The 25,551-nt window shown below is 42.8% G+C and overlaps 1 protein-coding gene and 1 non-coding gene across 4 annotated transcripts in view; both read right to left on the bottom strand.

Annotated features, from left to right (window-relative positions):
• Window positions 1-25,551, bottom strand: part of TMCC3 (transmembrane and coiled-coil domain family 3) — a 269,438-nt gene that overhangs the window by 6,240 nt on the left and 237,647 nt on the right. For all 3 annotated transcript variants that reach the window (XM_032646141.1, XM_032646142.1, XM_032646140.1), the window contains 2 exons: window positions 3,807-4,723; window positions 885-1,020 (listed from right to left, as the gene is read on the bottom strand). In XM_032646141.1, coding sequence (XP_032502032.1) covers window positions 885-1,020; window positions 3,807-4,723 — 1,053 coding nt within the window. The remainder of the gene's footprint in view (window positions 1-884; window positions 1,021-3,806; window positions 4,724-25,551) is intronic.
• LOC116761437 lies at window positions 16,175-16,281 on the bottom strand. Its single transcript, XR_004352004.1, has one exon. It is a non-coding gene; the product is annotated as a U6 spliceosomal RNA (small nuclear RNA).

Raw genomic sequence — 25,551 nt, 5'->3', positions numbered from 1 at the left:
TACAGCGTTAGTATCACATTAATACTGGAGCATGCCTTTGTTTATACTGATCCAGTTACCCCTTCCCTCCATCCATCAGGATCCCACCCACCTTCAAGTTCCACCTTCTCCAGGACATTTATTCACATTCATTACTCAAGGATTATCTGCAAGACCTTGGTCAAGTCACTTAACCTCTCTGTGCCTTGGTCTGCACATCTGAGAAATTAAGAGAATAACAAAAACTACCTCAAAGGGCTGTTGTGAGGAACAGATGGGGAAATTAGACATGTAAAGTGCTTTGATAGTGCTTGGAACACGGTATGCACTCAACTGCTTGAAATTCCCACAAATATGAAAGCTATTATTTTAGAGATGAGCAAATAGACTTAAGGCTTGCTCAGGACCATGAAGCTGGTAAATGGCTGGGACTGAAGTCCAGTGTCTGACCACTAAGTGGACCCCTGCCCCACTTGTCCATAGCTTGCTGGGCACTGCACGTCTAAATTTCTGAGGCTTTCAGAGTCTGCGTCACGTGATTTGGCCCTTGTTCACATTGTCTTGAGCCAACTGGCAGTTGTGTTACTTCTGACCCTCCACCTAGGCGAGCATGTCGAAGGCAAGATTTAAAATTTGTAAAAACTGTGGTGATGGTGGGGAGAGGAGAGTATCGGTGATAGGCTTGGGGTAGATAATAAATATCTGCTAACTAATTCAGGCAGAAAGTAAACAGAATATAGCTTAATGTCTATAACATGAGCTAATGGGGTTAATATGGTGAAGAATAAATGTTTGCTCCACGTGCCAGAAATCCCTTCGGGCTTGGGGGTAATGCACTTAGTTTGTTAAATGAATGAAAGGCTGGGAAGAGCCCACGTGAGCTCTAGTGGGGAGAGGAAAGGCACCTGGATGTCCCGTGACCGCTCGTGGGCCTGGTAGGCCACCTTCTCCTCGATGCTGGCCAGCTCCTGCTTCAGGTTGGCCGTCTCGTGCTGATGCAGGTCCGTGAGGTCGTGCAGCTGGTCTTCCAGTCGCTCGTACCTTTCCAAAGAGAGGAGGTGATTCTGAACGTGACATTTCAAAGGTGTTCTGACAGCACTTAGAAAATGACATCCTTTGTGTCTCACTGTCACCAGTGCCCCTTGGCTTGCTCTCAACCCCAGGCAGACTGTGCTACCAAAAAAGTAAGTCAAGCTGTGGGGAACATGCTTTTGGAAAACACTGAACTCTAGCTCCAGAAAGGACTGGTCTCTGCAGTCTTAACTCTGTCCGCACCGCTGAGGGTTCATGCAAACGAAACCTGGCTTTTCCACCCACATCAGACCAACACCTTGTCTGGCTGTGGGGACAACAGGACAGGCCTTATCACTGGCACATTCACCAGGGCTGGTCAGGAGACAGGGCTGTCAGTCATCCTGCTAAAGGCGAGGACCCACTGGCATCCTGGTGCTTTTCCCTCTTCTGACCCCACAGTGCCTAACGGTTCACGGCCACAGCTCTCCTGCGCCAGAGAGGCTGTAAGGAAATGACCGATTTCTATGCTGGTGCCAATTCCACTTATTTCCCAGTGCACACAGTGATCCCGAATACATGTGTCAGCTCTTAGGACTTAAGTGTCAATTAAAAAATCATGCTTCTTGCAAATTAAAGATGGCTTATCAGGTGGCACTTCCGAAAGTCCAAATCTAAAGTAACAGAAGCACAAAGATTCCCATTCCCACCCCCCAATCCCCTCAGAGAAGGGGAATTTTGTACTGTATTTGAAACCGTGTAATATTTATTTGGAAACAGGAAGCACTATTTGGGGAAGGTGCATTAGCCTGGATGACTTCGATCAACGCCAGTTTTAGACGCTTAGTCACCTCATAGAATCATTTTAAAAAACACTTTAATATAGATTTAATGATTTTTCTCAGGTAGGACTTCATAGGTGCCCAATGTTGGTGTTTTGTAAGCAAGCCTTTAAAAAATCTCTTGACAGATGAATGGATAAAGAAGACAGGGTACATATATACAAAGGAATATGACTCAGCCATAAAAAAAGTATGAAATAATGACATTTGCAGCAACATGGATGGACCTAGAGATTATCATACTAAGTGAAGTAATAAGTCAGACTGAGAAAGACAAATATCATATGATATCACTTATATGTGGAATCTAAAAAAAAATGATACAAATGAACTTACTTATAAAACAGAAACAGACTCACAGACTTAGAAAACAAACTGATGATTTCCAAAGGGGAAAGGTGGCAGGGAGGGATAAATTAGGAGTTTGGGATTAATGTCTACACACTACTATATATAAAATAGATAATCAACAAGGACCTACTATATGGCACAGGGAACTCTACTCAATACTCTTAATAACCTATATGGGAAAAGAAGCTGAAAAAGAATAGATATATGTATAACTGGATCACTTTGCTGTACACCTGAAACTAACACAACATTATTAGTCATCTATACTCCAATGTAAGATAAAAACTAAAAAAAAAATGAAGATCTCTTAAAGGAAGTAATATAGTGAGTGACCAAATCATGGAGATTACAAACATGTTATATAACAAATGAGAGCCAAAGCTGTCCTAACGGATACTTGTGATTTGAAATAAAGGGATCCAAAGGGTGCTGTATCCCAAACTATCTGAATGGAATTAAAGTCAATATTATCTGGAAACACTGTGACGCAGAAACAGTTCTTATGGGACAAAGAATCCAAAGTCAAAGATGTAGGTACAAAGTTTTAAAAAAATCATTTCATAAAATATGACAGCCGAAAAAAGCCACATCTCTAAATTAACACATATATAAAATCATATATCACATAAAAAACGTGTAAAGTAAATTTAAATTTTTAACTCTTACCATATGTAATAGGCATTCACTTTTTTTTTTTTTTTTTTTGCAGTACGCGGGCCTCTCACTGTTGTGGCCTCTCCCGTTGCGGAGCACAGGCTCCAGACACGCAGGCTCAGCGGCCATGGCTCACAGGCCCAGCCACTCCGCGGCACGTGGGATCTTCCCAGACCGGGGCATGAACCCGTGTCCCCTGCATCGGCGGGCGGACTCTCAACCACTGCGCCACCAGGGAAGCCCTAGGCATTCACTTTTTAATCTACATTTTTAGAAGTTAACATTTATTTGACAAAAAAACTTGGGGGTGCATATTTTTATTGGGAAAATGGTGGAAAATCACCTCATACTTGGGCATACACACTTGTTAAGCTAGAGGCACCTAAAAGCCAGCCTACACAACACCAGACTTTAAAAATTAGCTAATATAATCCACAAGATTTGAATTTATTATTGATTATACTTATAATCTTAAGATTCCTTTTGAAAGCTCTTCATTTAGGGTGAAAAGTTTACTGAGCAAAATACAATATCGTAAAAAAATACACTATATAAAGACTTCAAGATTTATGTACCAAATAAAAGCTACCTAGCTGGACAATGAATTCGTTTTTTACTTGATAGTTATTATGGAGGGAAATCAAATACAGATCTACGAATTAGTGTACCGAGACCTCATAACAGCAGCCTACTGAATCAGGAGCTCAATATGCACGAGTCATCGACTATATAGTGATATTTTAACAGACCCACATGTATAAGGTCTTTCTCTAAGCTGTCAGGCTTCAAGTCACAAATTACAAAACTAAGAATCACAAGGTATGGAAAGAACTATCAATTCCTAAATGCCCTTTGACCTATATCCATATTTACAGAAAATACAACCACTAGCATATCACCTTCGAGCAATCTCTCCGCAGGTAGTAACTCGTGCTCCTGAAAGAATGTGAAGAGAAGAGCATGAAATACCTGTATGTCTCCTCTTGCAGGGTCTGAGAGATGAAGCCATACTCCCTCTTGAACTGCACCTTCAGCGCCTCGATGTCCTCGGCCAGCTGCGCCTGGGTGTCCTTGATCTCCCTGAGCTCCTCCAGGATGGCCGTGAGCTTGCCCTGGCTGTCCAGCGCGCCAGTACCCCCGGCCCCAAACGACTGGTTCCCGTTGCTATCGGCGGAGCCTGACGTGCCGCTCGAGCACTCGTCGTCGCTGCCGTACTTGGGCTTGTTCACGATGGTGGCGCTGCCCCCGTAGGCCCTGGCGCTGGTCTCGGGCCGGAACTCCTCCAAGGAGTTTCTTAGGTGAGCGATATTGTCGGCACTGCCAAACTTATTCCGGATCAAGTTGGCGAACTCTCTGGACTTGCTGAAGACGAACACGGGTGGGGTGAGGGACACCCCCGGCAGGCCCGACTTACTGCTCTCCAGGCTGTGGGGAGCGGTGCGAGCCTTGGCCTGGGCATCCTTCAGAGGGGACTGGATGTCCTTCAGGTTGTCCTTGGCAATGTCCTTTGAGCTCCTGGGGGCCCCGTTCTGCTCGAGCTCCCGGAGCTTTCTGCGATACTGCTCTAACTTCTTCTGCAGCTGGGCAATGGATTGGGCCGACTTCTGATTCTTCTTCTCAAAGACCTGCTTGATGCGGCCAGCCTGCTGCTTGTCTGCGCTGCTGACTAGTTTCAGATACTCTGCGACATTCCCATCGCGGGACGTTTGCTCGATTCTTATCTGCTCTGTGACCTTCAGAATTTTCTGCTTCAGACTGTCCGCGCTGAGTTTGACCTTGTGGAAGTCCAGGATGCCATCTGGTACATCAAAGTTGAGGTTGGTGTCCGACCCGCCTCGGCGAATGTTCAGGGGAAGGCTTAGGGTATTCATGTCATGACGTTCTACCTGGAGGAGACAGGGAAGAAGCACTCTAAGACTAGAAGTCGAAAAGACAGTCGCTGTGACGGAATCTGTGCACACACAACAGACATACTTTACGCCCCAGATTTTCAAACTGCAAGTATTTGAAAGATAAAAACTCCCTACTATCCTCTCAAGTTGAATGCAGAACAACCCAACTCCTCCTGCACCCATGTATACGAACGATGAGATTCACCTCTGCCAGGGTATCCGACTTTCTGCCTGATTAGATAGTAACTCTTGGTTGCCAGGATAGAAAATACATAATGAGATGAGGTTATCAAGTCTGTTCTGGTTTCCCAAAGTGCCCAGGTAACTGGGATGCCTGCCATGCCCCATTCACAGTGAACTTCACCATTATAGGAAATGAACCCAATTCGGTACTCAATCATTTAAAACGAAAATGGAAAAAAAAAAGGAAGGGAGGGAGGGAGGGAGGGAGGGAGGGAGGGAGGGAGGAAGGAAGGAAGGAAGGAAGGAAGGAAGGAAGGAAGGAAGGAAGGAAGGAAAGTCCCAGTAGGTACATTCGTCAACACAAGAAATTATTTTCTTAATGGAATGATTAAACAGATATGATGGAATAATATGGAGCAAGATTAATTTTAATAACTGAGTAATAAAACAACAGTATTCAGATATGGAAACAAATAACCCAAAACACAACCAAAGTGATTAAAAACAACAATGGGGAGGGGGAAGGGGAAGCTGGGACGAAGTGAGAGAGTAGCACCGACATATATACACTACCAAATGTAAAACCGATAGCTAGTGGGAAGCAGCCGCATAGCACAGGGAGATCAGCTCGGTGCTTTGTGACCACGTAGAGGGGTGGGATAGGGAAGGTGGGAGGGAGATGCAAGAGGGAGGAGATATGGGGATATATGTATATGTATAGCTGATTCACTTTGTTGTACAGCAGAAACTAACACACCATGTAAAGCAACTATACTCCAATAAAGATGTTAAAAACAACAACAACAGTGACAATATTAAGACCATGTGAAATAGCTTTCTCACTCAAGGGCCACCTGGAAAAAAGGAATTGCAAAGCATCATTGAGCACCCTGGCAAAGGGGGTGGCTAGATTGTGCTCTAAAAGGGAAAGGCATGCACCCCGATGTTCACTGCAGCACTATTTACGATAGCCAGGGCACGGAAGCAACCTAAATGCCCATCGACAGACAAATGGATAAAGAAGATGTGGTACATATATACAATGGAATATTACTCAGCCATAAAAAGGAATGAAATTGGGTCATTTGTTGAGGTGTGGATGGATCTAGAGACTGTCATACAGAGCGAAGTAAGTCAGAAAGAGAAAAACAAATACCGTATATTAACGCATGTATGTGGAACCTAGAAAAATGGTACAGATGAACTGGTTTGCAGGGCAGAAATTGAGACACAGATGCAGAGAACAAACGTATGGACAACAAGCGGGGAAAGCGGCAGGGGGTGGGGGTGGGGGTGTGATGAATTAGGCGATTGGGATTGACATGTATACACTGATGTGTATAAAATTAATGACTAATAAGAACCTGCTGTATAAAAAAATAAATAAAATAAAATTCAAAAACTAAAAAAAAAAAAGAACCATACTAGGAAACTTGGAAGGATTTCCATGAGGTATTGTTGCTGACAATAATGAATGAATGAATGAATGGGAAAGGCAAATGTGGTCTGCGTGCCAGGCACTGAATGTCCACAGGGTTTGCCTTGTCTGAGCCTCACCACCATGGCAGGCAAAGAATGTGTTACATCCATATAACATGTAGAAACAAAGACTTAAAGAGCTAGGATTTGAATCCAAGTCACCCTAATGCTGGTCCTTTTTCCACCTCAGGACACTCTACTACTCTTGTCCCCAGAGGACTAAGAACAGGTCTTTATAGAGTCTGAACACAATCTCTAAACAAAAATACTTAAGATCTAAACTGAAGCATCTTAGTTTTCAAGTTAACAACCCTTTGATTAGCAAAATGCCTTGATATAGAGTCTTGACAGAAACAATGGGAGACAGGACAATATTCAGCTCAAGTTAGCTTTTTTTTTTTTTTTTTTTTTTTGCGGTATGTGGGCCTCTCACTGCCGTGGCCTCTCCCGTTGCGGAACACAGGCTCTGGACGTGCAGGCTCAGTGGCCATGGCTCACGGGCCCAGCCGCTCCGCGGCATGTGGGATCTTCCCAGACCAGGGCATGAACCCGTGTCCCCTGCTTTGGCAGGTGGACTCTCAACCACTGCGCCACCAGGGAAGCCCTCAAGTTAGCTTTTTTTAAGGAGAGAAGAGGCTGACATAGTAAAAAAAATTGCTAAGATAATAACAGACCTCATACTGCCAAAGTGACTCAGGCTCAAATGTGGACCATTTCCAACAATGAGCATTAACATTCTGCCATGTGAAAAAGGCTACCCAGGGCTTTTTCCTAAAGGGGGGAGCCCAATGGTACAGTGGGACACAATCCCAGGTCGGTGGGTCAGGCCTCTTTCACAACTTACAAAAGTTTGTTGGCGTTATTTCTCGGCCCCTCTCTTCCCACACACAGCTTTGTCATAAGAGACCCTGGTTGCTTTATCTGGCAGAGAGCATCACATAGGAAAGGCTGGAAGGAAATAAATGCCAAATCACTATAAGACTAGAAAAAGGAATAAAGGAATTGTGACTTCACCTGGTCAAGGGGGAAGGACGGGTGCAGAGACTAAAGAAGGTACGTAATCATCATCTTCAGGTCCTGGAGAGACGACCACAGGAAGTTCATGGAAGTCAAGCAGCTATGGCTCACCAGTGGACCCAAACAGGAATGGGCTCAAATTACAGCAACAAAGGATGCACTAAGCCCAGGAAATGTTTGTTTTGGGCAGACAGGGTAATTAACGGTAACGGTACAACCACGAGGCTGGAAATTCGATTTCACTGAAGATATCCAATCTGATTGTGCTACTCTACTTCACAGAAAATCTCTTTGGCTCCCTAGTGCCTCCCAAATTATGTAATACAACTTGGTCACAGTTAAGTCCACAGCTTACCTTTCAGGCCTCACCTTGCACCTGATGGATGCCGGTCATCTTAAGTGAGCCACGCAACCTAAAGTTCACATGCATGATATTCACAATGCCGGCCACCCATCCACTTGTTTATCAAACTCCAACGTACTATCTATCTATCTGTCTATCTATTTATTTATGGCTGCATCGGATCTTAGTTGCGGCACGTGGGCTTCTCCCTAGTTGTGGCATGCGGGCTTAGCTGCCCCAAGGCATGTGGGATCTTAGCTCCCCGACCAGGCATCGAACACACGTCCCCTGCATTGGAAGGTCCCAAAATCCAACATACTCTTTACAATCCATTTCAAGTGCTACTTTTTCCATGAATCTTTTCCTAGTCCTGCCAGAAAGCTGCCTGTCCTTTCTGTGATTCCCCCATGGTGCTCTTGTGGCACTTTATCCCTCCTTTTATCGCTCATCTGCTCCTTCAGGGGAGAGGTGGTGCCATACCTGCACCCAGCTAGTAGAGCTAGCATTGCCCCTTCTTCACAGGAGGCTGTCCATTAAATGTTTGCTGAACTAAAGCGACATCATTCTTTATTTCCAGGAGAATCTACACTGAAATCATTTAAGATACATTTGAGGAGAATAAAAAAATGACCATAGCAGTTCAGTCCACATAGACACGACCATTCCAGGTAAAGATGTTTTCTTAATACCTACGTAGTAAGTTAGTTCTACGTCATTTCAACCCGATTCAACTAAACAGATTTTTTTGAGTATCAATGAGCAACTTGATACACAAATAAAAATAAAGACTTAAACTTTAATTGAAGTTTCATTTACATGCAGAAAAGAGCACATCTAAAAAGAATAAAATTCAAATCTTCACAAACTGTGAAACTAGTGTAACCAGGACCCAGTTTTAAAAAAAAAAGAACAGAAGCTCCCCTTGTGCCCCCTTCAGTCATAACAACATCACCCCCATCTCCAGAGGTAACCACGAACCTGACTTCTAACAGAATACACTAGATTTTTTTTGTTTTTGTTTCTTTGCGGTACGCGGGCCTCTCACCCTTGTGGCCTCTCCCGTTGAGGAGCACAGGCTCCGGACGCGCAGGCTCAGCGGCCATGGCTCACGGGCCCAGCCGCTCCGCGGCACATGGGATCTTCCCGGACCGGGGCACGAACCCGTGTCCCCTGCATTGGCAGGCGGACTCTCAACCACTGCGCCGCCAGGGAAGCCCAGAATACACTAGTTTTGATTAATGTATCATGTGTTCCTCTTGTCTTTCTTTTGCTCCACATTGTAAGAGTCATAAGAAGGAGGGCTCCTGCCCTCCTGGAGCTCTGATAAGATCAGATTAGGTTGTTTAAAAAAAACCCACCTGCTTGATAGCCCCTATTAAGAAGTCCACCAAACCTCTGAAGATACAGAGGCTTTTAAATCTTACCTTACCAAACACAGCAAGAAGGCATCACCGCATCACCTGTTCCTCTTCCTTTAATTCTCAAGCCCATGGCAGCTGGCCACCCAGCCCCAGCATCTCAGGGCAAGGGCCCAGTTCTCTCACAGACGCTGGGCCGGGCCAGCTGTGTACGCAGGAATGTTTACGCACGGATGGCTGGCTGACTTCTAGCTTACTTTCAAGCTACAACAATGCCTGGCATGTCCCCGAGAGTCCAGGTGGAGGAAAGCAACGGCGTTTAAAGCTCAATCAATCAATCTTACTGCTGGTTGGCAAATCTCAGTTAGAAATGTCTGATGAGGGTGGAAAGCTGGAACTACTGCTGGGCTGCATGCTTCAGCCTTTTGCAGCCCTAGCTCTGCAGGATAATTAAGATCCAGCTAACACGTATCACTAGCTGCCCATCCATTTCCCTGAACTCAAACTGGGATTTCAGGTATATGCTGGAAGAAAGCTGTGGGAGTCCTCCGTCCTCCATTTCATCTGGACTCGGCACGGAGGTCACCAGTACAACGCAGCTGCTTCAGGGCTGGGGCCCAGGGAGGAAGACAAAGGTCCACAGATCGCCCAGAGTCAATCAGCAGGCGGATCGTGGGACATGTGCTCCAGTTTTGGCACCAACATTTACCAGCTATATGTCCTCGGGTATATCAAATCACCTGTGTGGTCTTTGATTTCCTAATCTATAGAATGAGGAGACAGAAACAGACAAATCAGAGCTAACACTGCAAAATGCCATGAAGTGTACTCCAAGCTGTCTTGACTGTGAGACAGTGCCACACACAGGATAGTCAAAACCCTGGGCTCAGGAGACAGACTGCTTTGGTTTCCATCTTGGCAGCACTCTTATGAGCTGTGTGACCTTGGAAAAATGACTTAGCCTCTCTGTGCTTCAGTTTCTTCTTCTGTAAAATGGAGATAATGATTCTTTGAAGAGTCATGAGAAATAAATGAGATAATGCACATGAAGTACTTAAAGACTTCCTGGCACATAAAATGGTTTCAGCAAAGGTTTGCTGTTGTTTATCATCCCAATTTCATTTAAACAATGTAACTGTATGAAAAAACTAAAAGACAAACAAGCTCCAAATTGTTAACAATGGCTATCTTTGCACTGCGGGATTGTAAGGAGTCATTCTTTTTATTATGCTGTTTTATTTTCCAATTTTAAAAAAATAAGGAAGCTGGACTTCCCCGGCGGTCCAGTGGTTAAGACTCCACGCTTCCACTGCAGGGGGAACGGGTTCCATCCCTGGTCGGGGAAGTAAGATGCTTTATAGCACGGCCAAAAAAATTTTTAAATAATAAAATAAAAAAAGGAAGTTGAATTACCGTTTTGGCAGAAAAGATGCTGTCTTTAAAAATGACTGCTAACCTCCTTCAGTTCTCTCCGAATTACCTGTCTATTATTACCTTACGTGAAAAGCAGACCACCAGCGTTCTAGTGAAAAGCCATTCCTAATGGTGTTTTCCTTCTGGCAGCAGAAACATTTCCACTGTCATCTCAGTGTTCTGGAACAAAGGCAAGGAAAAGCTTTAAGCCCTGGACAGATGTCAAAACCTGACACTGAATCATCTCTGCTCCAACCCAAGACTCTAGCACCATTACCCCCGGGAGCTCACCTTCCTCACTGGGATAGCCAGGCACATCTCGGTCGTTATCAGGGCTGCTCAGACACATGGTTCAAGCTTCAAGAGAGGGCTGCCCCCCATGACATTTCATGTGTGCCCCCTAAAGCTCCAGAGAGACATGAACAAAAAGGGCAGCATAGCCAAGCAGAGGCACACCATCCAAACCAAGAGAACTGGAAAGGGGAATGCAGGCTCCTGTGGACACCGGGAGGGCGTGGACTGAGGCAGGAGAGCCTGGGGCTCTGGGGTCACAGAGTGGCCAGAAGGTGCAGGGGCCGCGAGATCAGAACCAGGGGACAGATAACAACCAGCTGCTTAGTCCCGAGGCCAGATATGGTAAACTTTTGCCTAAAGAAAACCTGCTTGAGCTCAGTCATGTAAGGAAAAGGTCAGGTCCTTCAAACCGGTGGTCACTGCCCAGGCAACAGGTATTTCAGAGCACACACGAGAGCGGTGTTACAGACAGGCCCACAAAGGAGCTACAGGTTCAGGACCCAAAGGCTTTTGCAGGTTTTTGTGGCCTAAGTGTCCGAGCCAACACAGCTGACATTCGGTACTCTTACTCATTTCAGCTGAAATCTAACTTTAGGTGTAGCATCAGGCTGTTCCTCTGGTGTGCCAGTCAGAATGAGCTAGGCTTTGCTGGGGTAACAATCGACGTCAAAATCCCAGGGGTTTGAAGAAAGGGAAAGGCTTATCTCTCGCTCATGCTTACAAGCCTGCTGCTAGTAGGCTGAGGGACCCAGGCTGTGATGGAGCCCCTACCATCAGGAAGGCTGCTGGTGGCCATGGCAGGGGCAGGGAACTTGGTGAATCGTCCACTGGTTCCTGAAGATTTCCCCAGAAGGGACTCCTGGGCTTCCTGAACTCACTGCACTGGCCCTACCTAACTTCAGTCCTACTACACGCACGGGAGGAAAAAATATCCTGTGAGTGACACGTGCTATATCCTATTGGCTAAAAAATCTGAGACAGGTTCTACTATTATTACCATTTTACAAATGAGAAAACTAGATGCAGAGAAGCTAAGTAAATTGCCTAGTAAACATCAGAGATAGGACTGAAATCCAGGCTGTCTGTCTCCAGAGCACGCTTCCCTGACAATACTGACCAAGTACTTTTATTATGAGTCAGGCATTATGCTAAATATTTTTTAGGTATTCACATATCCTTCACACCAGCCCTATTTTATGAGAAAAGCAAGGCTCATAAAGAATACGTATGGTTCTTGAAATCCACAGAAAATAAACAGCTTAGCTGGGGCTCCACTGGGTTTATATGAAATATGCAAGACTCTGGGAGATCTGTACAAGCCACCAACCACATGAGCACCCATTCTGCAGTGTCCCTCACATGGTCACCCGGACTTCTGTGGGCACTCCGGGTTCGGTCCAGACCCAACCCTTAGGCTGAGCTTGAAATCTTCATCCACGCGACTTCCTACCAAGGCCCTGGTGTTGCCACCTGGAGCCACACCCCTCTCGGGTTTGGCACGGCCTGTAAAGTCCATTCCACTTCATCCATGCTCTAAAAGGCAAACAGTGACTGAGGCAAAATAATTTTATGAGGATAAAAAAGCTATTGCTTTTATCAGAATCATGCCCACACATTTACAATCACAAAGAGAAGGAGGAGAAGGAGAAAAATGGTAAAAACCAGAAAAGCAAGTAAGATAAGGAGCCTATAAAGAAGACGCTGGGGTCTTACAAGTGAAGAGTTGATATCTAGATATATACAGGAACAGGCGCTCAGCAGATAAGCCACGGATTTGCCTGTAGAGAAGGGAAGACACCCTTCCCTAGGCTGGGTGACAGAGCTGAGAAAACAAGGCCCTGCGCAGCATGGCCCTGAAGGGGGGAACTTTGTACGTTCTATCAGAAGAATGTGAGCTTTGTATCACTTTCTTTTTCTTTTTTTAATGTATTTATTACTTTTGACTGCGTTGGGTCTTTGTTGCTGCGTGTGGGCTCTCTCTAATGGCTGTGAGCGGGGGCTACTCTGTTGTGGTGTGCGGGCTTCTTATTGCGGTGGCTTCTCTTGTTGCGGAGCACGGGCTCTAGGCGCGCAGGCTCAGTAGTTGTGGCGCACGGGCTTAGTTGCTTCACGGCATGTGGGATCTTCCCAGACCAGGGCTCGAACTCGTGTCTCCTGCACCGGCAGGTGGATTCTTAACCATTCTGCCACCAGGGAAGTCCCTATATCACTTTCTTACTGGTAATATACATGATGCTACCAAGCCATCTTCCTTCTCGCTACACTGTGGTCACCTGATACGCACTTGCAAAGGTCTAGCCACTCAGTGAATACGGAACCCAGGGAAGCCAACCCATTCACGGGACCCTAGCATCAAACATTAGGTTTTCTTGCTAATTGAGCCAATCTGTACTGGAAAAATAACTCTGAAGGCTCAATAAGCATCCTTATCAAGACGTAATTACTCCAGATACCTATACAGAATATTCAAGACCTATATTTGAGAAGAAAGCTACTTCTCCAAACTACATGCTCAAAATGAATAATCCGAAAGACCCTCATGTGGTATCCAAAAGGCTATGTTATTAGTAAAGTGTCTTAGTACAATGTTTGTTCTAATTTGTTTAGACAAAGAACACTTCCTTTCGTAGTTCAATTCTGACAATGGCACATTCTGTTCACGGTGTACAGAACAGGAATTGAGTCACTAGTTTTACCATAAAGGTTTTATTCCTCCCCACCTCTTCCTCTTGGTATCACTGAAAAAAGAAAATCTGTAGCATCAAAAGTTCTCTTTCTTGACTGCAGGTAAAGTAAACCTGGAAGCAAGGATCCTTTGGAACCAGGGCTGGAATACACGTACTTTTGAAAGCCCAATCCTTTATCCACAGATACTGCTAATTAACAGTGTAAGGGAGATTAGGCAAAGTATTCAGGGTTCTCAAAAACAAATTCTTCAAATATCTTCAAGCACTTACAAACACTTGATACTGTAATTAGAAATAATTATCTTCTCATTTAACCTCTACCAGGCGACAGTGGTAAATAAACTACTTTGAGTTACATACACTAGGAAAAATACCTATTTCTTCAAAAGAGCTTTCAATTAATGCAAACTAATCCCTTACCTGGTAAGGATTTACTGTGTACTTTATAATCTACACAAGAATTAAATTAAAGGAGGGGGGAGGCCAGATTAAAAAAGATTGTGCCTTGAAGAGCAGAAGGGGAAGGGTATGGTAATGAAAATACCAATCTACACTGAGAACCACGGGCAGCTAAAGGACAGCCATGTCCCCGAGGGAGGGAGCGGTGGAGGCTGTGAGGAGACCTGAGAAAAGGGTGCTACTGAGAGGAGGAAGGACTCTCTGGGAACCCCATGTACCTCAAAAACAGGCAAGTTTAGGGACGGGAAGTGAGCCCCTAACGCCGGCCCCTCACCTCTACCAAGAACTCCGCCTTCTTGATGGAAGGGGTCACAGTTCCTTCTTGCGGGGAGACGTGGGATGGTGAGTTCTAAAGAAGGGGAAACAGGAAGCCCCAAACTTAGGAGTAAACTAGAATAAGCGTCATTGAGGCTTTTAGTTCCTATACTCAGAACAAACCAAGGGAAGGGGTGAGTGAGAACCCCTGGGCACTAACCTAACAACTTCGGAGGGGTTCTGGGATCTGTCCCCACCATCGTTATTCCCCGTCCGTTCCTAGCAGCACCTGTCAGCAAAACCTTCCCAGGAAAGGGACCTGAGCACTTGCTTTGAGGGTTAAGGGAGAAGGGACGTTCTGCTCCAGGAGAAGCACCCCCAGGAACTGAGGGAGCAGAGGCAGCTCTAAGGGGCAAAAAATGGTTCCCAGGGCCCTGATCCAGTGGGCAGAGCAGAACGGCCGGAAAGGAAGCCTGCGGGCAGAAGGCCTGCCTCCCCCCAGGGCCGAGGCCTAACCTTCTCCTTTTCCTATAGCATTTATTCACCGCCTCCCCTACCCCCGAAACATGGAGGGTGAGTGTTCTTGGCAGGGACATGTGCTTAAGCTAAGCTTCTGAGCGATAACTACAAATCCCAGCCCTGTCCTGCTGTCTTTCGGCATCTCCAATCTGAACAAGGTGTTTGAAGGACACGTATCACCTTCTTAGATACACAATGATGGATAACTTCGTATGAGCGGCAGTCACCTGCAACAGAAGTTACTTTCAGAGGAGGAAAATTCCTTGGAGATCTCACTTGGCCTAATGCCTGCTTTTAAAAGAAGCAGCCTGAATACATACCCGAGTAACTTTTCGTTTCAATCTATGCTCTGTTCATTATAGGTGCCCTACATAAAAGGGAAGGCAATTTGTCTACTAAAGTATAGCTTCTTGGATCAATACATAAAGTGGATATAATAGTAAATATGATAGGGGTGTCTATCAGATACCAATAATCATGTTTCCCTTTTTGCTGTGGATACTAGGAAGTTCAGAACCAAACTGAGAGTTAGACTTGGCAATGAGCCTATTTGCTTTTCCTTCCTTTTTTAGAACTTTTGGGTATTATTGCCACTCCACCTATATTTTCCATGTGCCTATCATAACCTGATTCTCATTGGAAAGAGGTAGGTGAACTTTAATCTAAAGATGCTATAGGTATGTCAGGCTGCCTGGAGATGAACCTAGACTCACTCCCAAATGTAACTGGGGGAATGTGGTCAAACACACTGAGCTTATAAGTTGGCACAGCTCCTTCCATCCTCCTTTCCCAGGGCACCCAGAGAAAGTAGGGTCACAACTTGGCCCATGTCCTTTGAAAAGATGCTATATTAAGACTGAGCCAGAAAATGGCATTTGGTACTCAGGCCCTAAAGCACATTCCCTAAGCAAACCTAAGCCTCATAACTGAACTATTCCCTGCAGACCAGGGGTTTAATTTGTTTTTGGTACTATAACAAATACTGGGGTAGGGGCATATGTACTGGATGATCTGTAGTATAGAATTCTGTTTTAAATGGATCAGAACACTGCTAGACATCACACAGGGCTTAGAAATAACATAGCTAAGTTTTGAGGGAGCAAAGGAAAACTGATCTATATTCATTTCTTTCCCTTTTGCAATACTGAAGTTATTTCCCTTGAGCAACTTTATTTTTTCTAATGTAAGCCAGCAGCATTTTCATCAAATAGCAATTGGAAATAAAAAGCTGCTTTCAGTTCTACCAAAACTATCAACAGCATTACATTTAAAGAAAAAACCTTTAGATGTCCATGAAAAATGCATTCAATCAACATTTTGATATTTATTAGTATGGAAAAACCACCTTACTTTGAAGCCATGCTGGACCTTCAAATGAGACAATCAATATAACAACTCTGACTTCTCTGGACTGAATAAAATTATCTTTTTATTTTTTTAAAATACTGAATGCTTCATGAATTTGCGTGTCATCCTTCTGCAGGGGCCATGCTAATCTTCTCTGTATCGTTCCAATTTTGGTATATGTGCTGCCGAAGCGAGCACAAAATTATCTTTTTAAAAGATAAAACAGGGCTTCCCTGGTGGCGCAGTGGTTGAGAGTCCGCCTGCCAATGCAGGGGACGCGGGTTCGTGCCCCGGTCCGGGAAGATCCCACATGCCGCGGAGCGGCTGGGCCCGTGAGCCATGGCCGCTGGGCCTGCGCGTCCGGAGCCTGTGCTCCGCGGCGGGAGAGGCCGCAGCATTGAGAGGCCCGCGTAACGCAAAAAAAAAAAAAAAAAAAAAAAAAAAAAAAAAAGATAAAACAGACCATGTCCTGTTCCTTCTCAAAAATCTTTTAAGTTCCCTAAAGTGTGAAATCCTTAGCGAAGAATTTAAAATGCTCTTGATCAGGGTCCTGTCTTACCCTATACCAGCGGACTCATCCGTAATGCTTCTGTGAGCACATCTACGCACCAGCACCAGAGTAAGGATGCAGCTTGATACACGCTCTCCTTTAATCCCCGCAGCTCCATGAAGTAGGCACCATTAGCTTTGCTTTATAGATTTGGAAGTGAGGAGCCATCAAAGAAGTCATGGTTACAGCTAATAAGACACAGAACCAAGATTTGTACCAAGCTCTAAAGCTTTTAACCTTCACTGCATTCCGTTAGTCCAATAAACCCCTGAACGCTTCACGCACTCTCCTAAATCTCCGTGTTAAGTATCTCACCCTGGCCTTCCATACCTCCATCCCCAGGTACCTTCCAAGGACCAACCCAAACACTGTCTCTTTCACAAAGCCTCCCCCATTCCCATGCCCAGCTTCCTTTATACTCTCCCCCAAATCTGCATGTTCCCCTTTTCCAGTACTTCTTCTCTAGGTCTGGTAAGCATTTGTGTAACATTTGTTCCCCCACTGTCTTGAAGCCTGGAGGGGAGGGAATGTCTCCTAAGCCACCTGTGTCCTGCCCCACATTCCTTCCTCAATAGGACCTTGTTATCTGTTGCGTGAATCAACGGTTGACAGAGCCAACTGGGGCAGCCAGTTGTCCCACATGTTTAACATCCTCTCAGCTGCTTGCAACGAGATCAAGAACCTACAGCTGAGGCGGTGCTGGACTGCTTTCAAGACAGACTGGACTTTGGACTGTTAATTAATGGCTCTGATTTATGCAAGAGATCAGATATTCAGGAGACTAATGTGTCTCACGGCTCTTAGCTGCTCCAAGCAGAATACAGGCAACCAATTATCCAACGACAGATTCTAAGACCCACAATGTACAGAACATGCAGGTGTACTCCTTTCCTAAGTGACATTTCCGCCGCGGTGACCATCCTAACTGTTGCAGAGAACTAGGTGCCTGCTCCTTCTAACACATCCATGTCTGAGCTCAATCCATTATTCGTGGTAGCATATAAGGAAGCAGTCCTGTATTGCATTAAATGAAAAACTTTAAAAAGTAATTTAGCCAATACACCAGCAAGAATGTCAAGGGTACAGATGATCCTTGAACAACATGGGTTTGAAATGCACAGGTCCACTTACACACAGATTTTTTTTTTCAATCAATACTACGGCACTACACAACCTGTGGCTGAATCTGCGGAAGCTGGGGCCGACTACGGGACTTGATCATCCAAGGATTTTGGTATTCAAGGCGGGTCCTGGAAACAATGCCCCAGGGATACCAAGGGACGATTATAGCTCCTTGTGCCTTAGGAAATCACAGTTCAATAGAACAGGAACACAAAAATAAAGGAGCCCTTTTATCCTCTAAAGTCTAAGAAGGCAATGACTTGTTTAAGGCCAAAAGCAGGCATCAAGAAGAATGGTCCAAAAGAGGACAGGATCTTGGCAAGATAGTTCAAATTTATTTTAAAAAGAGAAACTACTAGTTACTAAGGACTTATTAAGTATCGTATAATTTTCTAAATGCTTCACATACATTATTTTATTTTTCCTTTTAAGAATCTGAGATTACAACAATTATTCTCATTTCCAGATGGAAAAAGTAAGGGACTTATCTGAAGTCATAAAGCTAGCATGTGGAAGAGCTGTGATTCCACCTGGCTCCAAGGGCTGGGCTTTCATAATATTTCCAACCTCTACTGAGAGCCTATTGCATATACCAGACCCTTTCCTAGACATGAACATGTTTTCCATAACCCTTACAATGTCTAAAATTTCCTTTACTTAAATCACTGTGCTACCGTTAAATATTACAAAGTAAAAAGTATGCATGGTAGAGAAACCAGAAGGGAGAATACTAACAGACGGCTTTGGACAGTTCTTGGTGCTACAAGGCAATTACTGGAGATATTCCAAATTTGACATTTAATAAGTAAAACGAAACACTAGCTTAAATCCCAAGATATCTTGTGCCATAAAAAATGTAGGTTGCTTCTGTTTTAACCATTTTAAAAATGATTCTCAACGCCAGGGGAACATACCAGCTTACACATCAACTCCCTCTTTTGGCTAAAGCTCTAGTGGATATTGTAATCATTAGAGGCTCTGCTACCAAGATGCAGATAAGAGGAGGCTTCCTTCTCCCACAGCTACAGCAGTTCACAAGCACCAAAGAGTCATGTTTCGGAGAGACAATAGTCCTCTAGGAACTTATTGTTTTGTAATCTGGGAGGAAGGAAACTGCAAGAAATGAATTTAATTGTGGGTTGTGATTTTTAAGATAAACACTATACCATGACCCTTCTTAGAATCCAAGTCTGTATTTGGGTTGACTGTATTTCCAAACAGAGGCAACAGCCTTCTAGGGCCACTCACAATACTTGCAGCAACTAGCCAGCCCAGGTTCACAGGAAAAGCCCTGATTCCAAAGCCGTGCGTCCTAAACAGAGCTTAACTGTGGTACAGTGGTAGCCTAAGCTAGTGGTTTAAGAGCACAGATTCAGAGCCAGACTATGCAGGTTCAAATCTCAGCTCTGCCATGTTAACTGTATCCCCGTGGGCAAGTAGTTATTTACTCTATGACTCAGTTTCCTCGTCTGTGAAGCGGGGGCAGGTGTCGACTTCACAGGGTGACTGTGAGGATGAAATGAATTAATATTTATGAAGTGCTTGGAACAGGGCCTTGTACAGAATAAGTGCTGTAAGTGTGAGCTATCGTTTATGAAACACAACATACCCCCAATAGGTGGGAACTTCAGAAAAGCCCAGAGCCAAGGACAATGGTGCTGCTGCTGTCATGATTAAGCTCTTCCAGTAGAAGCTGAGCACTGCCACCCCATGGAGTCAGCTTGTGTGTGCAGCTGTATCTTGCCGCAGAGACGGAGTCTCAAACTCACGCCAGGAAGTGCCTTAAGGATCAAGTTTCGATGAAGCTGAACAGCAAAGCTAATACTTCTTAAAACTGCCCACCAACCCAAAAGCAGACGACCTAGTATTCGAGTGATTTAATCTAACTTTTAAAAAGGTACAGTACCTCTAATGACTAAAATTTTAAATCTCAATATCTGGTCCTTAATTTTTAAATAAGTGTCATTAATCTTCTAGGTTGCTATTTTCAGTAAAACCAGAACTCTAAATTAAGACCCTAAAGACAGATGTCTAACATTTCCTATCTCTAAGTCTTTAGGCAAAACAAGGGGAAATTGTATTAGAAAAGCTTATCTAGTGATCATAACTTGCTACTTTCTCTAAAAAACCTAAATTATTTCTTGGGAGTATTATGTCATGGAAGCTTGTCTTTATAAAGTGTGAGATTTTTTTTCAATCAGGCTATAGTTAATCCCATGACCTTATCTATCAATGGCTTCATTCTCTTATTTTACCAGGTTCTCTCTCCTTCATCCCTTATTCAAGCTGCCACCAAATTCTGTTATTTCTTTGTCTAGCAATTTCTCTCTAGATTGACACTTCCTTGCTATTTCCAGGTCCATCTACCTGAATCCAGCCCCCAACTCCCTACCTCACATATACAAAGGGCAATGGTTTAATCGGGTTTCATTGCTTTCAACATTTTACTTCTATCTATCTAGTCCATAGCGAATCATTAACGCTCATCTCCTAAACTTCCACTTACATCATGTTACAAAATGCTCAAGATGTACGATTCTTCTTTTTAATAAAGGAATTGGGTTCTTCCTCCTGTTGGTATTTAATCTGAGTAATTTTTCCCATTCCAGTTCTCCAATGTCTTCCTCCTTTCTTCCAACCTCCACCAGACAGATCCCAGCACTGTAGAACACAATACATTTCTGTACTTTTCTTTTTAACCTCAGTAGTTACATCTTTCCCTTTGGAGACAACATTTCCAAGGCCTCTCTGTCTTATCCAAATCCTACCATTCCTTCAAAAATCTCTTCCTTGAGGCCCATGTCACTTCCTATCCTTCCTGATCCATTTTGGCTCTTATTTATACTGTTGAGTGGGTCCCTACTTGTTTTATCTTCCTTGTTGGATTTTTAGGTTACTAGAAGTATTCATTTTTTAGACACCACACAATACTCAGCACAGAACTAGCAGTATCACTGGGTAGCAAATACTTATTATAACCAACTTTCCTCTGCTATAAAGCAGTATATTCCCAATTCTGAATGAGACCCATAGTAAGAAATACATATGTACCACTACATACATACATATGTGCACATGTATACACACATACATAACTGAAACACAAGTTTTATCAAACACTTATCTTTATACATGCAACAGTATTTAAAAAAAACACGGTTGGTTAGCTCATTTTTTAGACAACTGCGTATTAGGAAATTACAATTAATTTTGTTAGGCATGTTAATTTTATCATACAGGAAAAGTCCTTATTTTTAGATACATATCAGAAAAGATATGCCCTGATATCTGTATGTGACATACGTACACGCAGACACAAAGCAAATGTGAAAATGTTTGTTGAATCTGGGTAACACAGATGGGTATTTGCCGTACTCTTCCTTCTGCCTTTCCATCTAAAAATATAAAATGGTAGTTGCTATTCATTAAATCTATTTCATAACCAACTAATGGGTTTCAATTCTGTTTGAAAACCAGTGCTTTATAATTAGGAAAAAAGATAAGCCACTTGTTTCTATGTTTACTGATTATATTTAAGGAGGCTCTAGCATTCTGAAGAATGTTACAGTAAGGGATTTAATCTTCCATTGCTTTGAGTCCACTAATCTCTTCTTTAAAAAGCCTTTCTATGGAACTTTCTATGAATCACTACTACCTTAGCAGAAAGGTATAAGATTAAGGACTACTTTTTTACTTACAGAGATCACAGAATCAGAATTTACCCCAAGACTTCTCATCCTAAAAATAATCTTTGTGGTTTTCATTGAGGCTTTAAAAGAACAACATCTGGGAATGGCCAAAAGTTCAAGACAATACATTGAAACTGAAAACATCATAATAAACATGCACATTGGTTTAAACGTTCCCCTTCCTTCTCCTTTAAGCACTGGTTCTAATAAAAGAAGAAGTTCCACAAACAGAGTCAGTAACACCTCAATTTAATTGACACAAGAGGGAAGTACAATATTATAGATGAATGAAAGAAATTTCCAGATAACTGAAATTCTTACCATTTATGGGCCAACGTATTGAGTCTTGCTGATGACTGATTTCTAAATTACTAGTTTCCCAAGACTACTTTCCTGTTAACTGGGATCATCCATATGCCCAAGTCTGAATTGTGACACAGCATCTTGACCTCAGGAAGAAACCTGGTCTAGATCCACGTGGGACCTGGGGTCTAGTTAACCCTCCAGTCTTAGGTCCCTCATTTGAGAAAATGAAGTGGCTGAACTCTGCAACCTCTAAGCCTTTGCAGCTCTTCTTCTCGACAGTTCTATCGCTACTAGGTCTGTAAAGCTGGCAGCCCTCAGCACATACCAATTAACACATATTGAATATTTACACTTCCGTATAATGAATCTTATTCACCAAAATGAAAATGAAGCAAAAAGCAGTTAAAAAAGCAGCAAGTAAAAAGAAGGAACAATTGTTAACACACAACATAAGTGAATCTCAATAATGTCATTCTTAATGAAAGAAACTACATACCCAAAAGGACATGCTCTATGTTTCCAAGGATAGGGAGGTCAGAACTGGTTACACTTGTGGGGAAGCAGGGGAAGGGAGAATGATCTGCCAGAAGGTGGCACAAGGGAGTGCTGGGTACGGACAACACTGACACAGGGGACAGTTACATGGTGCAACACAGGTAAAAATCATCCAACTGTACATTTAAGACGTATGCATGTTACTACAAGTTATTCCACAAAATAGTTTAAAAAATTAAGTAAATAAAATACAAAAAAATCATAGAAAATACAAATTCAGGAGCTGTCGAAACTACTATTTTATCTTTACAGTACCTACAACATATAAGTACTCAATAAATGCATGTTGATTAACATACAGACTTGTTCAATTCTAGCAGGAAAAGAACTCTAATTTCAATGGTGTGTCAATTCATATTGCACTTTGTCAGTTCTTTAACATATTTAAAGTTTCGGAAATTTTCATGATACTCTCTAATAAATATTTGTTTTCAGTACCAGAATATAGAAGAGCAAATGTACAAAATACAGCAAAGGAGTAGAAATCTGTATGGTATACTAGCAAGGCACTAATATCTATGGTGTAACTAAATACATCAGATTTAGACACGAAAATATTTAATCTTACATTCTGCAAAAGGCAGCAAAATCCTAAATACCATGTCGATGCAGATTGAAAATGACCTGGTTCATTACATAATAGTTATTTAGAAAGCCAATGCTTCTCAAAGAGGCTGAATTTAACTAAAAGCACACAAAGTACGACTAAGGCTTACTCACTGACTTAGCCCAAATTGTTTTTATGACAGTTAAAGGAACTGATTAATTTAGGTTCCAAGCCAGGCCCCCTAAGATACAGAACTGACACTTAAAAAATGTTTTTCTGGGCATTTTTTGTGAGCCAGGCAGTATCCTAAAAGCACTGGAGTCAGAAAGATGAATATGCTAAATTTTAGCCTAGGAGTTGTTGGGCTGGGAGACATACAGAACTATACAACTGTAGAAAAATGTAATATGGACTACAGGAAACAAAGAAGTGGAAATAAGTAAGGCTTCAGTGAGACACCTTCTAAGAAGATGATATTTGACATGGCCTTAGAAGAGGAGGCTCAAAAATCAGCCAAAGAGAGCCTAGCAAGGAACACGGTGTATCCACAGAGGCAAACAGTAGAATATTTAGGAAAACGAAAAGTTTCTTTGGGTGTCTAGAATTTTAGAGCTAATGGGTCATCCTAAGTCAGGGTTTGATCGAGGGCTGGGCAAAAAAGAGGTACGGGGCAAGTATTTCTAAAGGGAGGAGGCATGAAACTCTGAAGAATACAGACAGCCTGTGGCAGGCTCTATGTAAACCATGCTAGACTTGACACTTTATCATGCAGGCAAGGGGAAATTTTTTTAATCATAAAATAAAATATTGAGGAAACAGAGAAGTTGAAACAGCAAAATGAGTAGGGGGAAAATCACCCATAACCCCCCTTAAATACAGACACTGCTTAGATGCTTATTAATTTGTTAACAACACAGAACCATGACTATACTGTACATATAGGGATTTCAGGCTTGGTTCATGTACTGTGCAGAGTCACATAAGGATTTATTAATGAATCTGGAAGACTTCATCATTATGTGCCTGTACACTCATACTGCACTGTACAGCATCACTAAGTGGGTCTCTGTCTGGGATGCAGGGATCAGGTAACCAGATCTACTATTAAAAAAATCATGTGAAGTTAAGGACAGCGGAATTCTCACCTGAAGTAACACTATACATCACATGACGGAAAATCAGACATTTTGTCTCAGAAATACATGATGGATGATTTATTCCATCTCTACTCATCTGAAATGCTAAACTAATTATCACAGTGCCTGGTGCTTTTTATCGGAAGGGTCTGACAGATGACAAAGGGCAAAATTTTTACCTAGGATGAAAGAAAAGGCAAGAATTATAAAACAACTCCCCTGAAGGATACACTTCTTTTTGTCTTCTATTTACGGATAGAAAAAAGAAATCCTTCAACATATGCATGTTGCAAATCATATTCTCCTCACTGTAAGCCACAGTTACAGAAAACAACTCGAGATTCTTCTGACTGTAGGAAGGCACCACTGCACACCTCATCTACACTGTGTTATCTACTATGACTCAAATTCTGTAGGAAAAATATTTAAAAATCCAAATTAGATTTGTAAAAGGGGAAAAAAAAAAAAAGCCTGTGAAGGATAGAAGGTAGTTTGGGAAAGCTTCAATGACAGATGCTTTTTTTCTCTCTTTACTGGGAACTGTAACCAAATCATGGGCCTGTACCTGGCTTAGTGCCCTAACTTCCCAACGAGACTGCAAAAACTCTCAGACAGGAACACCTGCTCTGAGCTTATTACAGAACTGCCTTGTGCAGAATTACCATTGGAAAACATTAACTTTGTGCCCAAATGGAAGAGTGCCTACTTCCCTAAAATATATGAATGGTAGGGTTTTCTTTTGCCTTACATTGGGAAAGCTGATGAACTAATAGGACTCCAAGGGCTGCTAACTACACACTAATATTCCAGTGTGGTACACTTTATTAATTTGACTCAGTCCATCTACCTTATTCAGCATTCCAAAATGTTAGAGAACCATCTGTTCAAGATTCACCAACTGAGAACACTATGAAACCTCATTCAGCCCAAGACGTTATTGAATTTGATGAACTGAAACTTCTTTGATTTCTATACTTGATGATGCCTGTGATGTCATTCATTACTTCAGATGTTCCTTTGACTGATGTTTTATTAATAAGGCCACTGTAAATGTATCTGTAAGGACCATAATCCCTGTGTCAGAGAAAATTTTGCTCAACTGCTTTCCATATTAGGTTAACACGCAGTCAACAATTACTGAACGTATACTTCATATTACAGGGCTGACTCAAAGTGTTCAATCGTATCTAACCAGAGGCAAGGGTATGTTTATTTTATTAAGTATCACATCCTTCAAAGAAACCAAATTTTATATATAAACAGTGGGGAAGTGACAAACATAATTAGGCAAGAATTAAATGACAAGCAGAGTTGGGCATTATCATTTATTTACCACTAATATAGCATCTTTCGTCGAAAATTTCAATAAATCTTGCCAAATGTTCTTGCCCCAACCTAGGATATGATTATCTGAAAGTGTTCCAAGTCAGTTCTGAATTTCACACTGAACGACTGACAGGCATCCAGGTTTTTGAGGCTCACTGCTAAGTCTTTCCTCACCCTTGCCTCACACATCACTAAGTTCTCTTTCTTTTTTGATGTTCTAACACCTAACCCTTCCTT

Source organism: Phocoena sinus, chromosome 10 (assembly GCF_008692025.1).
Source record: "Phocoena sinus isolate mPhoSin1 chromosome 10, mPhoSin1.pri, whole genome shotgun sequence".
Lineage (NCBI taxonomy): Eukaryota > Metazoa > Chordata > Mammalia > Artiodactyla > Phocoenidae > Phocoena > Phocoena sinus.
Note: the sequence above shows the minus strand (reverse complement) of the source record. Positions and strands in the feature narration are given on the sequence as shown.